General features: G+C 46.0%; 1 protein-coding gene across 1 annotated transcript in view; it reads left to right on the forward strand.

The window, feature by feature from the left end:
- Positions 1-14177, forward strand: part of FAM234B (family with sequence similarity 234 member B) — a 30034-nt gene that overhangs the window by 3828 nt on the left and 12029 nt on the right. The window contains exons 2-5 of the mRNA XM_005308920.4: positions 6294-6686; positions 9812-9910; positions 11663-11851; positions 13767-13897. Coding sequence (XP_005308977.1) covers positions 6294-6686; positions 9812-9910; positions 11663-11851; positions 13767-13897 — 812 coding nt within the window. The remainder of the gene's footprint in view (positions 1-6293; positions 6687-9811; positions 9911-11662; positions 11852-13766; positions 13898-14177) is intronic.

The raw sequence follows: 14177 nt of genomic DNA on the forward strand, positions 1-14177 counted from the left end.
AAGATATTTATATTGGTGGAAATATATGTTCCTATTCTGCATTGTGGTCTCTCTGGGCAGACTGCTTTCCATGCACCGAGCTCCATGGCAGTCAGTGAGGCTCCACGCTGATGCCAATGCAGAACTAGGAAGTAAGAGGTAGTCTGTACACAGGCTTGCACCCAAATGTCCACAGGTGTGAATGAAAACTGATTTAGTTTGGTGCAGGTCTGTGTGTGGACAGGCATAGATCACAATAGAAGTGGCTTTAGAAGTGAGTTTAGATAACTGACCTTAGCTAAATGTGACACTTATCTCCTTTGGTAAGGCTACGTCACCTAATGCAATGGCAAAAAACTAAGTTAAGGCAGAGGCAGTGTTGCTTGGTGACATGTCATCCTCTTGCAGAACACTGAGTTGAGCAAAACTCAAAACATCTGAAAATCAGGAAATGCACAGTTAAGGTTGCCCGTGCCACCTTAACTCAGCCCTCTTTCTGCAATGCCCCACTGTGCTCCATTAATATATATACCTTTACTCTGCCAACCCCACAGTTGCTGAAATGTAAAAGTAGGTGAAAAGCTTGTACAACCCATTCACTCTCACCCACAGGATTCCAGCTAACACTTGCTGGAAGTGGGGAAGGGTTGTCCATGCCACCTTCCCTCTACCCTCTTTCAGCAACATCTAAATATGCACATACTCACACTGACCCTTGGCATTATAAGATTCAGGAGGTTGCAGATCCTGACACACTTAGCCAACTTCCCAAAAAGAGTACCACGTGTGTACAATTTAAGAACCACTTCACAGCCTTTTACAACTCCACTTACTCTCAGGATACCGTCTCAACCTACACTTTCACTTAACCATCATTAAAGTATTAGAATCCCCTCATATTCCATTTCACTGCTGATATCCTTTGTAATAAAAGCTCTGTGCCCTGCTAGTGGCAAAACCTACACTGTTCTGCATAGAAATGGTGCATACTTCATCCTAAAGGTACACATGCATCTCTTCCCTTTCCTCACACACATGAGAGGGTGCAAACCATGCTTCTCATATCACAGACACTGCTGTGTCACACACCTCTAAGTAATCCACAGATCTCACAAACACACCTTTACCAAGCAGAGCTAACTACTCCCTCCACCATTCAGTACAGCTACACCTGACACACACATTGCCTGGAATGCATGCAGATAATAAATGCTTAGACTGCTGTCATATCCCAGCTTGCTATTGACAATACCCTTTGTAATAAGAGCCCTGTGCCCTGCTAATGATAGAATGTACACAATTCTGCATTGAAATGGTGCATACTGGATCCTGAAGTTACACATGTAGCTCTTCCCTTTGCTCACGCACATTGGAAGATGCAAAACATAGATTTTGTCATATTATGACTACAGGTCTGCCACACACCTCAAAGTAATCCACGCCCTCCTATCACAAATACACTTTTACCAAAAGCAACAGAGAGTCCTGTGGCACCTTTAAGACTAACAGATGTATTGGAGCATAAGCTTTCGTGGGTGAATGCCCACTTCGTCGGATGCATGCATTCACCCATGAAAGCTTATGCTCCAATAGATCTGTTAGTCTTAAAGGTGCCACAGGACTCTCTGTTGCTTTTTACAGACCCAGACTAACACGGCTACCCCTCTGATACTTGACACTTTTACCAAGCAGCCCCAACTACTACCTCCACCATTTAGGGTAGGTACATGTAACACATTGACTGCATTTTGAGTGTATGCAAATAATTCCCGTTGGCTACTGTCAGCTCCAAGGGAACAGAGGAAAGATTACATGGGCAACCCTTTTTTGTCCTTTAATAGTGTAAGATGGAATCCTGTGGGTGAACGTGAATGGGTTGTCAAAGGAAGTGAAGAACTTGTACATTTCAGCAACTGTGGGTTGGGTAAAGGTATGTGTGTTAACGGCATATTATATTTTCCACATTGTTGAAAAAGGGCAGAGTTAAGGTTGCTTAACGCTGCATTTTCTGGGTTTCAGAAGTTTTGAGTTTTGCTCAACTTAGCGTTCTGCAAGGGGACAACATCCTACCAAGCAACCTTAACTCTCCCTTAAGGTACATTTTTGCCTTTGAATTTTCTAGTTTTTTGAGCAGGAAAAGATATGCTGGTGATAGGAATTAGTAGTCATTTAGGCAGTTGTACACATCATGTCCTGCAATTTGCATACTGAGTCAGCTTGCCTCCACGCACGCACATCAGTCCAGACCTCGCCAGCCATGCCCCTGACCTGTTCACTGCATTCCCCATTCCAACCTGGCTCTCAATCCACTACTGTACCCAGCACCCCCCCCCCCCCCCCCCCCAAGCAAGGAACACATCTCCCTGAAGTCTTCACTCCCTGGTATAGGAACACTTCTGTTGCTTTTCTTCCTCCCCTCCTATAACTCAACTCTCATGCAGTGCCTGGAGCGAAGGACAACTATGTTACAGTGGAATGGTATTCCTGGTCATGTTTCAGAGTGGTTGGAGGGTGGAGTTTGTGGCAGGACTGGAGAGAGAAATCACAGACAGACTGAGACAGTGTTTTTGTTCCCAGGTACTGACCGTTTTATGTTTGAGAGAAAGATCTTCTGACCTCTGTCCAATAAATGTACCCCAATGCCAAGAAACCGTGAGGTGTCAGAGTTCGTAATGTTTCTGTGTCATACAATACCCTTTTTCCAGGCAGCTATGAACCTTTCAGTTTCCCAATTAATGTTATTGGAAACACTTATTCATAACTTTCATATTATATATAGCAATTATTCAGGCGCTCAGCCAAATCAGAGAAAACTATCAAAGATCCTGGATATAGATCTCTGATGCAGTTTAAATCTGCTCTCATACCCAGATTTTGCCTGAGTGAATCACCACAAAGTCCGGTAGATCATCTCTTAAATCACCTGTTAGACATTGCAGCGATTCTTAAATAACTGGTTGTTAGACACTGCAGAGAGGGCAAAATATGGTGTCCCAGTGCAGGCCACCTCTCTCCACCCAACTCCGTGTGTAGTCAGCGGTCCCCATGTCATGGTGTACTCCTGGCTCTCCCACAAACTCATGCAGTCTCATGATCCAGGAATCGCCCAGAATCCACACTTTGGGAACCCTGGCAGCGCACATATTTCTTTTCCCTCTGCAGTAAAGGCATAGGCGCCGACTCCGTGGGTGCTCCAGGGCTGGAGCACCCACGGAAAAATATTAGTGGATACTTAGCACCCACCGGCAGCCAGCTCCCCCATCCTGTCCAGCGCCTCCCGCTCCCCGCAATCAGCTGTTCTGCAGCGTGCAGGAGGTGCTGGGGGTAGGGAGAGGAGCGGGGACGGGACCCGCTCAGGGGAGGGGGTAGAACTGTGTGGGAAGAGGCAGAGTAGGGGTGGGAAGAGGCGGGGGGGGGGGCGTGTGTGGAGTGCGGGCAGGGCCTGGGGCAGAGTGGGTTGAGCACCCTCGTGGAAAGGAGGAAGCCGGCGCCTGTGAGTCAAGGTACCTGTGCTGTCAGTTTCAAACCTCTGTGCCTTTGAAAACACCACATTCATCTGCCCTGAGATCAGCAAGTAGCCACTTGCTCCTCACCCCTGTGTCTAGTAAAATACAGATTTTATCAAACCACCAATCTGAAGTTTGCCTACACCTGTCCTCATTTCTCACCTTCTCCAAAGCCGTAACCTTAACTGTGCATTTCCTGGGTTTCAGACGTTTTCAGTTTTGGTCAACTCAGTGTTCTGCGAGGGGACAACATCCCACTAAGCAACCTTAACTCTGCCTCAAGATAGATTTTTGCCATTGAATTTCCTAGTTTTCTGAACAGGAAAAGATAAGCTGGAGATAGGAGTTAGGAGTCATTTAGGCAGTTGTCCATATCATGTCCTGCAATTATCGTACTGACCCCAGAGGGGCAAGACCTCCCATATCCCAGCTCACATGGGGGGCTCAGACTGCCTTAGTGGTTCCAGCTCTTCCTTCCTTCCCCCGCCCCCCTGCAATCTGGGCACACAGATGGGAAGGGAGAATGTGGGGCTGACAGGTGCCCTTGCCCGTATTCCACCCCCTTCTCTGCCACTCCTCCCGCACATCCTCCTGCCCAGTATCCCACCCCTCCACTCCCCCAACCTCCATTTCTCCCTCGCTTGAGCCCTCAACCTCTCTCCACTCTCCTCTATCACCTGCCCTCATTTAACTCCCTCTCAATAACCCCCCTCTCTTCGCTGCAGCCTCAAATCTCTTTTCCCCCACTTCCTCTCCCCTCCCTGGAAGCATTCACATGTCTATTTTCCCCCTCAAAAACTTTGATTACATTTCCTCCAAAATAAAATTGCCATCCATGACTGTCAGATTGCAGCAATCTCTGGCCACTCAGTCCAAAACTCATTTGGTTTTAGGTGGGGGCTTGTGATTAATTTATCCTTCGGTATGTTAATTGAAGGGTGAGTTCACAGCCATCAGTCTCAGTGAGGTCTGTGATTCAACCAGTCATTAATACCTCTCAGTTTAACAGTACAAGGCAGCAGAAGGAAACTGGGTTTCCGGAGGATCCTGTAAATCAGGAATCCCTTTGTCAAATGTCCCCAAATTTGGATCACTATTCCTACTCTGCACTGTCCTGAGGCACACAAAATTTCAAAGGAATCTGATTAAACATGTAGATTTTAGAGGAGTTGGAAAGATCAACTTTTATACAGAAGTTGTGACACAGCCTTAACTATAACAGCGCTCCCATGTTGCCTTAGCTAAGCCTGCTTCTATTTAGAGTGAGGCAGTTAAGGATTTACTGTGATTTAACAGTGTTATTTGATTGGCTTTTACATTAAAAAATCCTATCGTTTAAGTTACAATTTCAAACATAAGAGAAGAAAGGAAAATGTGAAGGTTCTTTTATGGTACACTGGGTGCACTTCCAACATTTCTACTAGTTGGAGAGAGATTACTGGTTTGGCTGCTCATACTGCTAGAATCTTTCCAAACTGAAGAATTTAAGGATGTTAACTCTGCTGTGTAGCACAGACTGCATATTTTATACATTTAACAACATGACAGTTACGTACTAAGCTGTGCATTTAAAGAGAAAAACAAATAGGAAAAATTACTTCTGAGCAGTAGGGTTGAATTAACATTACCATGAGAACCTAAAACTTTCTGATTTCTCTTCTTTGGATCATTCCCATTCATCATAGTATCGGAAGGTGGATACAATACACATTTTTGCAGTTACCATATATATATTGTTTATGTCTAGCAAAGTTTTCCTTTAAACACCTTGAGGCACAGTTTAGCATCTGGCATTACAGCTCGTTCCCATGGAAGCAGCTATGGTGTCACAGAAATTTAGATTGTGACATCACTGAGTGGATCAGGGAGGAGGAGCAGATGAAAAATGAGATATAGAGAGAGGACCCTGCCATGGATACACTATAAAGGCTATCATGTGAGGAAGGGCTCTTTCATGATTAGAGCTTTGAATTAGGAGATTGCTGAGGAGAGTCTGGGACTTAGGTATGCAGAGGGTTAAGCATGAAGATATGTAGGGTTGGCAGAATTCAATTTTTATTTTTAAAATGTTGACAGATAGTATCGATGGTTTTTTTTAAGCATTTTTTTATTCTTATCAATTTACATTTTCACAGGTGTGGAAAATTGTGGGTGGGGGGGATCCGACATTAGTGGGGGTCCACCAATAATTGTTTAATGACACTAGATGTCAAGATTGAAAAAGTTAAAGCTTTATAACTATTCAAACCCAAATTGTCAACATCACATTTCAAAATACACAAGGTAATATCCTTAAATCCAAACTCTAGTAAGTTCACAAGTAGCATTTTTCTTACTTTGCTTCTCTGTAAATTTCAGTTATTATCGATGGAAATATTTTTTCATGGGTTTGTGTGTGTACAATGAAATCAGCATTTATCAATGTATACCGATGAGATTCTAATCCTTTCAAGCCTAAAGACATAGTACGTTATCTCCATGGAACTGTTTCTCATTACAGACCCAGAAAGCTTTAGAGGAAATTAAGCAAATCCTGGAATTGTTTTTTTGCCTTGGGGAACTAAACTGTGGGGATCTGTTTTCTTGTAGCCCTCACTCTGAGACCAGGTGGATGTGCATGGACCCCGCCTTCTCCCTTACACCTCATCCCCTCCAACCATGCCCATCATCTGAGTAGACACAAAATACAGACATCCTGTCTTCTCTCTCTCACTCTCCTCCCTTTGGGACCTGAAAGCGCAGAGATCTTGTTCTTTCTTTCCTTCCCACCAGCCATGCTTGATTCTCTCTCCCTGCTTCTCTCCTCAGGAAAAAAGAGCCCGGACCTAGGGGAGTATGACCCCCTCACTCAGGCTGACAGCGATGAGAGTGAAGATGACCTTGTGCTCAACTTGCAGAAGAATGGGGGAGTCAAGAACGGGAAGAGCACCCTGGAGGAGGTGCAGGACCCAGACTCAGAAGTGGAGGTCGAGGTGACAAAGCAGCGGCTGTCAGAGAGTGCCCCAGATGGGTACCCTGCAGAGGCCACTGGCAGCCTGGAGCAGAAGGCAGCCTCCTCCCTGATGCCATACCTGCGCACAGCAGTCTTTTTGCTTACCATGGTTATCTCCATGATTCTGGTGCTGGTGTGTGCCTTTCTCATTCCTTGTCCTCCTAGAGACTTGCATAACACCTGGAACCGCAACCTAGGCCAGGAAGCAGGTGAGAGACCATTAGGAACAGCAGCTGTGTGAGATTGGGAAGGGGGTAGCTCACAGGCTGGGTGTGGGGGAAAGACCCACCTGGGAGAGTTTGTTTAGAGCAGAGGAGCAGCAACTTAATCCTCTTCACCACTGCAGATGCTCTGAGGCCATAAACAGGCATATGGCTGATGCACCCAGCCTTCCTCTGATGCCTATATGGTACATGTCACGGGCCAGTCGGAGATAAATCTGTTGTCTAATAAGGTCTTACTTTCTCCAGTGCCAAAAAAATAGCAGGGTTCTTCTGACTCTCCTCCCATGTCACCCCTCTGCCTGGATGGCGTTACCCATTTTGGAATTTGCCCCAGATATAGATGGGCAAGTCCACTTTGGTCCCCATCACTTGCCTATCCAGAGATTGCATCCACAAGCTTCTCCATTCACATGGGGTTGGGGGAGGCAGAGACAACCCATGCCTGCCAATAGTGGGGGGGCAGAGTGAGGTCAGTTGGCTTCAGCAGTATTAATGAGCATGCTCAATACAAGCCAAGCAGCAAATCTCGGGGGCGGGACATGACGCGTCTCCTGGGGTGGGGAGGAATGGATTTTCCTTTGTGTCCGCAAATTGGCTTGACTAAAGTTGTTTCCTCTGCATATTTCTCTCCCTGTTAAATCTATAAATCAGTAATTTAAATGTTCCGAGGTCTTTGTCTCTCCTCAAACAGCCATAGAATAGCTAGCTAATCTGTGGTATTTTCTAAAGTGCTTCCCCTCTTGATATCTCCACTGAGACAGCAATGATCGGTGACGTGATTCAGTTAGGCCCCGATGGGATTCTACTCCTTTTCCTTCTTTCCTCCTCCCATTTCTGGGCTCTGAGAAGCCAGTCAGATGTGGGGCCAGATCACTGCAGTGGGTGCAGATAATCATCTCTGCTGGCTCCTGTAGGCCCTTGCTGGATCTTTGGCTGAGCCCAGTGCTGGAGCTGTGCCGTGTGGGGAGGGACATGACACAGCTTGGCTAAACAGTGAAATCCTTGCTGATCTTAAACGCAAAAAAGAAGCTTACAAGCAGTGGAAGATTGGACAAATGACCAGGGAGGAGTATAAAAATATTGCTCAGGCATGCAGGAGTGAAATCAGGAAGGCCAAATCACACTTGGAGTTGCAGCTAGCAAGAGATGTTAAGAGTAACAAGAAGGGTTTCTTCAGGTACGTTAGCAACAAGAAGAAAGTCAAGGAAAGTGTGGGCCCCTCACTGAATGAGGGAGGCAACCTAGTGACCGAGGATGTGGAAAAAGCTAATGTACTCAATGCTTTTTTTGCCTCTGTCTTCACAAACAAGGTCAGCTCCCAGACTGCTGCACTGGGCAGCACAGTATGGGGAGAAGGTGACCAGCCCTCTGTGGAGAAAGAAGTGGTTCGGGACTATTTAGAAAAACTGGATGTGCACAAGTCCATGGGGCTGGATGCGCTGCATCCGAGGGTGCTAAAGGAGTTGGCGGATGAGATTGCAGAGCCATTGGCCATTATTTTTGAAAACTCATGGCGATTGGGGGAGGTCCCGGATGACTGGAAAAAGGCTAATGTAGTGCCCATCTTTAAAAAAGGGAAGAAGGAGGATCCGGGGAACTACAGGCCAGTCAGCCTCACCTCAGTCCCTGGAAAAATCATGGAGCAGGTCCTCAAGGAATCAATTATGAAACACTTAGAGGAGAGGAAAGTGATCAGGAACAGTCCGCCATGGATTCACTAAGGGGAAGTCGTGCCTGACTAACCTAATTGCCTTCTATGATGAGATAACTGGCTCTGTGGATGAGGGGAAAGCAGTGGATGTGTTATTCCTTGACTTTAGCAAAGCTTTTGGTACGGTCTCCCACAGTATTCTTGCTGCCAAGTTAAAGAAGTATGGGCTGGATGAATGGACTGTAAGGTGGATAGAAAGCTGGCTAGATCGTTGGGCTCAACGGGTAGTGATCAATGGCTCCATGTCTAGTTGGCAGCTGGTTTCAAGCGGAGTGCCCCAAGGGTCGGTCCTGGGGCCGGTTTTGTTTAATATCTTTATTAATGATCTGGAGGATGGTGTAGACTGCACTCTCAGCAAGTTTGCAGATGACACTAAACTGGGAGGCATGGTAGATACACTAGAGGGTAGGGATCGGATACAGAGGGACCTAGACAAATTAGAGGATTGGGCCAAAAAAAAACCTGATGAGGTTCAACAAGGACAAGTGCAGAGTCCTGCACTTAGGACGGAAGAATCCCATGCACTGCTACAGACTAGGGACCGAATGGCTAGGTAGCAGTTCTGCAGAAAAGGACCTAGGGGTTACAGTGGACGAGAAGCTGGATATGAGTCAACAGTGTGCTCTCGTTGCCAATAAGGCTAACGGCATTTTGGGCTGTATAAGTAGGGGCATTACCAGCAGATCGAGGAACATGATCGTTCCCCTTTATTTGACATTTGTGAGGCCTCATCTGAAGTACTGTGTCCAGTTTTGGGCCCCACACTACAAGAAGGCTGTGGAAAAATTGGAAAGAGTCCAGCGGAGGGCAACAAAAATTATTAGGGGTCTGGAGCACATGACTTATGAGGAGAGGCTGAAGGAACTGGGATTGTTTAGTCTGCAGAAGAGAAGAATGAGGGGGGATTTGATAGCTGCTTTCAACTACCTGAAGGGGGGTTCCAAAGAGGATGGAGCTCGGCTGTTCTCAGTGGTGGCAGATGACAGAACAAGGAGCAATGGTCTCAAGTTGCAGTTGGGGAGGTCTAGGTTGGATATTAGGAAACACTATTTCACTAGGAGGGTGGTGAAGCACTGGAATGCGTTACCTAGGGAGGTAGTGGAATCTCTTTCCTTGGAGGTTTTTAAGGCCCGGCTTGACAAAACCCTGGCTGGGATGATTTAGTTGGGAATTGGTCCTGCTTTGAGCAGGGGGTTGGACTAGATGACCTCCTGAGGTCCCTTCCAACCCTGATATTCTATGATTCTATGAATAGTGCTGCTTCGGTGGTTTCCTGTGGATTCCATGATGCCTGGTTATTCAGACCCCTTTTCGTTCATGCTTGTCCTCATCCCCATTGTGCAGAGTGGATTTGGCAGCCATTCTGATAGCAGCTCCTGATTTGCTTTGACTGTCACAGGTGGAGTGCTGTTCCCACTGGAGCTCTCTGATGTGAATGGTGATGGGCTCCCGGACATCTTGCTCTCCTTCACAGCCCTGATGAATGCTAGCGTATTGGGTAAGATTTTAACTGCCAACTTCGCTTCGCCAGGGATGCCAGCCTTGATGGCTCTTTTGTCGGGTTGTCCAATGATTTTTTTCTTATTTTCTCCCTGCCAGCCTTTATGAATGGGAGGAGTTCCCCTAACCATCTGCAGAGCTGCCATGCTGTCCTCCTTCAGATCTCTCCTTAAAACAGCTCACTTCTGCTGTGAAAGTCCCAGCTGATATATTGATTGACAGTAGTAATTTTACCACACCTGGCTGTTTAATGTTAAACAGCCCACTCTCCCTCAGCAGGCTGCTTTTCATTTCTCTGCTAACATTTGCATGGAAACACATGGGATACCCCATCAGAAGTCTAGAAATAACTTAGCTTGTCACTGAGTTCTGCTGGTTTCCCACTGCTCCAAGCTTCCTGTTTCTGGAGCTTCCCAGCTGTCGTTGTACTGCATCTCCACAGCCACCTTCATCTTGTAGTAACGTGAAATCTGTTCCAGTCCCACAGACACAGTCAAGAAGCAAGGGCCCATTATGCTGGAGTGTATTGGCAATATCTGGTGTCTAATTACAATGATTGGTGTAATAGGAATACAGATAAGAAGGAAATTTTCCCTTCCCCTATGGCGTAGTGCTACATAAGTAAGACCCCATGTACTCCATTACAAGTGAGATGTAAATTCCACTGCAGGTCCCTGGAGTCCAAGGAATTCTGGTGCAGTAGATAGAAAATCCGATGGCAGGGTTCATTTCAATTAAAAAATTGTGATTATACTGAATTAAATATGAAAATGACTCATTCAACCTGTGCGGGATTCCCCGTGTTCTTTATTTTACACTGTTCCCACATTTTCAGTTTTCAACATGAAGCAGATTTTTGTACTGGCCCCACATTAACTGCACTGTAGATGCTGTTAGGGAGAAGCTGGAAATTTTGCCATCTGGATAAGACCCATGTGGGGCTCTTAGCACCTTGGAAGATGTGGGGACTTTGTTTGGGGTTGTGACATAAGCACATTAGCTGGATGTTTCTGCTAAAATGATGAACAGTATGTCTGATGTTAGGCTGACCTTAAACTTCTCATTATTAGGCATCAAAGTCAACATTTGATTAAAACATATTGGGGTACTTCATACTCCATTTAGCTATTATTTTGTGCTGTCTGCAGACTCAGGCAGACAACACTGTTTGACACTGATTTGCATGCTTTCAAGGTGTTTTTCACAACAATGAAGGCTAGAAACATGGGGGGGGGGGGGTTACCAAAAAGGAAAAAACTTAAGATTGTGGAGCAAAATTCTGCTGCCACAGAATCACAGAACATACAGGACCCTGTGCATAACTAGCCAGGTTCCTAATAGAAGGGTAGTTGCAACTTCTAAGCATTAACCATTGGTCAGCAGAAGAATAAGCATTAAAAACAACAGTAGTCTAGTCTGGTGTGACAGCAGTTAGGGTGATGAATTGAATGGACCAATAGGTGCTCGGGTAGCGCAAATATTATGTTCCTTTGCCAACCAAGAACAGAAACGTAACTTCAGGTGTTTCTATGGACAGTTACTGCCAGTTCCATTCCTGTGAGCTAGCAAGAGACTGACATAACCAAACTCATGGGATTCTTCTGAATGCAACTACTTTAACCTTTTCCACTTGGGGACGGCACAGAGTAGCAGCATAACTGAATGGAGTGTCCCCCTGAGATCACTTTGCCTTGTTCCTCTCTCTCCTTTGATTGCAAGGGACCTCACTGCCCCTCTTGTGTATCTGCAGGTGTTTCTAGGCCATCGGTAACTGTGATGGCCCTTTCGGGTGTGAACGGCAGCACCCTGTGGTCCAGCCACATTCCAGAAGAGACTCGGAGTGTGCAGTGTAAAGGACTGACTCTCACAGCCCCAGCTGAGCCTGTCTGCCTTGTGACTGGAACATCCAAATTCCTCAGCCTTCTCCAGGCCTCCTCAGGTAGTTCCAGGCATGAATGTGTGGATGAACCGATCACCTTGAATAATTCAGCACCATGGTAGCAACATAGGAACAAGTCCATAGCTAAAAGAAAACGGCAGAGTAATACAGAAGATGATCTAATCTAGAGGTTCTCAAACTGTGGGTCGCGACCCCATTTTAATGGGGTTGCCAGGGCTGGCTTAGACTTGCTGGGGCCTGGGACTAAAACCAAAGCCTGAGCCCCACCGCCTAGGACCGAAGCCCAAGCCTTGTGCGGCGGGGCTTAGGTTACAAGCCCCCTGCCTGGGACTCAACCCTTTGGGCTTTGGCTTTGCCCCCCTCTCCACCAGGGGCGGTGGGGCTTGGGCTTTGGCTTTGCCTCCCTGCCGCCCTCCTCTCCCCCCCTGCCTGTGGCGGAGGGGCTTGGCTGGGCTAGGGCTTTGGTCCGCTCTCCTGGGGTTGTATAGTAATTTTTGTTGTCAGAAGGGGATCACAATACAATGAAGTTTGAGAACCCCTCATCTAATCGTTAACAAATACCGAATTACAAGGAATAATATGTAATGTAATCCTTTGCACTTCATTAATGTAGCCCTATAACATCCCTGTGATATAGATAAAGGATATAGGAGTCATTTCACCTACCACTGAAATGTAGCCACCTCTTGAGTGGAATGCAGCAGCTCTTTCACAACAACACAGATGCACTAAACATCATATCTAGAGAAAGAGGTGAGGAAGTATGCTGTAGCCAGTTCCAGATTCAGGAGAATTTAGGTTGATAAAAGTATTTACTAGATCTGAAAGAATATTGCATTTTTAGTCATTTTGATTATGTTCCTTTTATGTTTACTCTTAATGGACATCCTTGCAAGTGAATTTGCTAGCAGAAATGTTCATGGGAACAGTGAATTTTAGGCAAATGTTGGAGAATATTTTTGGAGCCTGAATGAGCATTTGCAGTGGAACCCTGGTTCTGAGAGTTATACTTATTCAGTTAGGGAACATAGAAATGTTGCATGACTTCTGTGCCCAACGAAAACTAACCAACACAGCTTGACTTTCAAACGGTTGTAATGAGTGAATCCGGTGAGACTATTCACATGTATAAGTGTTTGCAGGGTCAGGGTAGTCTCTCTGAACTCAGTACTACTGTTTGTGTGAGTACAGTTACTTGTGTACATAAGCATTTGCAGGATCTGGCCCTAACTTTGTTCTGTACTTTGGAGGGGTGTGGAGGCTTTCCCACAGCAGAAGAGGGAGAAAAGCATGTTAAAATGTGATTGTAAAAGTATAGTAATTGGCAGAGGGACTCAGAGGGCAGGGAGAGCATCTGGAATTACTTTGAACTTGTTTTTTAATTTAGTTAGAAAATTTGTGAATCCTCTTTTACTGGGCCCCTCTGCGGTTCCCCACTGACAAACCATGTTTAAAATCACTTCTGCTCGCATACCTTTATCCCCCCATGTGGAGAGGATAAAGATGCAACAGGGGCTGTTTCCTGTTGGAAATTTTTCAGACACAGATTTCCATTTCCAAAATCTGTCCCTCCAACTATGAGTTCCCAGTTAGGACAGCTGGTATCCTGCAAAGCCTCTCTTATTTAGGATCTGATCCTGACAGTTGAACCCCAGAAGAGTTGCAGGTTCAGAACCAGACCCTGATAGAGATGTCAGAACGCTAATAAAGCAAAGCATTGGCAGGCTGTGACTCAAAAGCAGTTCACAGCAATGGGGAGGAAAGAATTCCACTTTCCACTGTGTGTGAATTCCACGGCCACTTGCTCTAGGTTGGATTTGTTACTCATGCTGTTGGGCGATAGTGTCTTCTTTCCCTTCCTCCTTCAGGAAGGTTTAGTTGGACTCTCTGGGGATTCTCATGAATTCTGCTTTCTTGACGTGCTGCAGTGCTCAGATGTTCTCTCCTCCTATAGGGAAAACCATCTGGACACTGAACCCAGCCCACCTGCCAAGTGGGACCCTGGCTGCACCAGCCGTCATGCTGCCAGATTTGGATGGGGATAAGGTTGGAGATCTGGTGGTTCTGGCCATCGGAGAGACCCAGGTATGATACATCCCCACCAGAGCTCTGAATGGGCTTGAATCTTTGGAGGGCGAGCAGGGACATGGTCTAAAGAGAGTGTAGTGGGGGAAGGGCACAAATTCCTTCATCCAAGTAGTTTTCTTACCTCAGATTCCCCTTAGGTACAAACCTGCCTTCCTTCTCTTGCTCTGGAGAACAGTATCAAGTAGTAATTACATTGTCTGTATCTTTTATCAGTGACAAATGAATGTCGTTGTTAAATTAATCATTGCCCACTGGCTGAGACGTGAGAATTGCTCTC

This window comes from Chrysemys picta, chromosome 1 (assembly GCF_011386835.1).
Source record: "Chrysemys picta bellii isolate R12L10 chromosome 1, ASM1138683v2, whole genome shotgun sequence".
Classification (NCBI taxonomy): domain Eukaryota; kingdom Metazoa; phylum Chordata; order Testudines; family Emydidae; genus Chrysemys; species Chrysemys picta.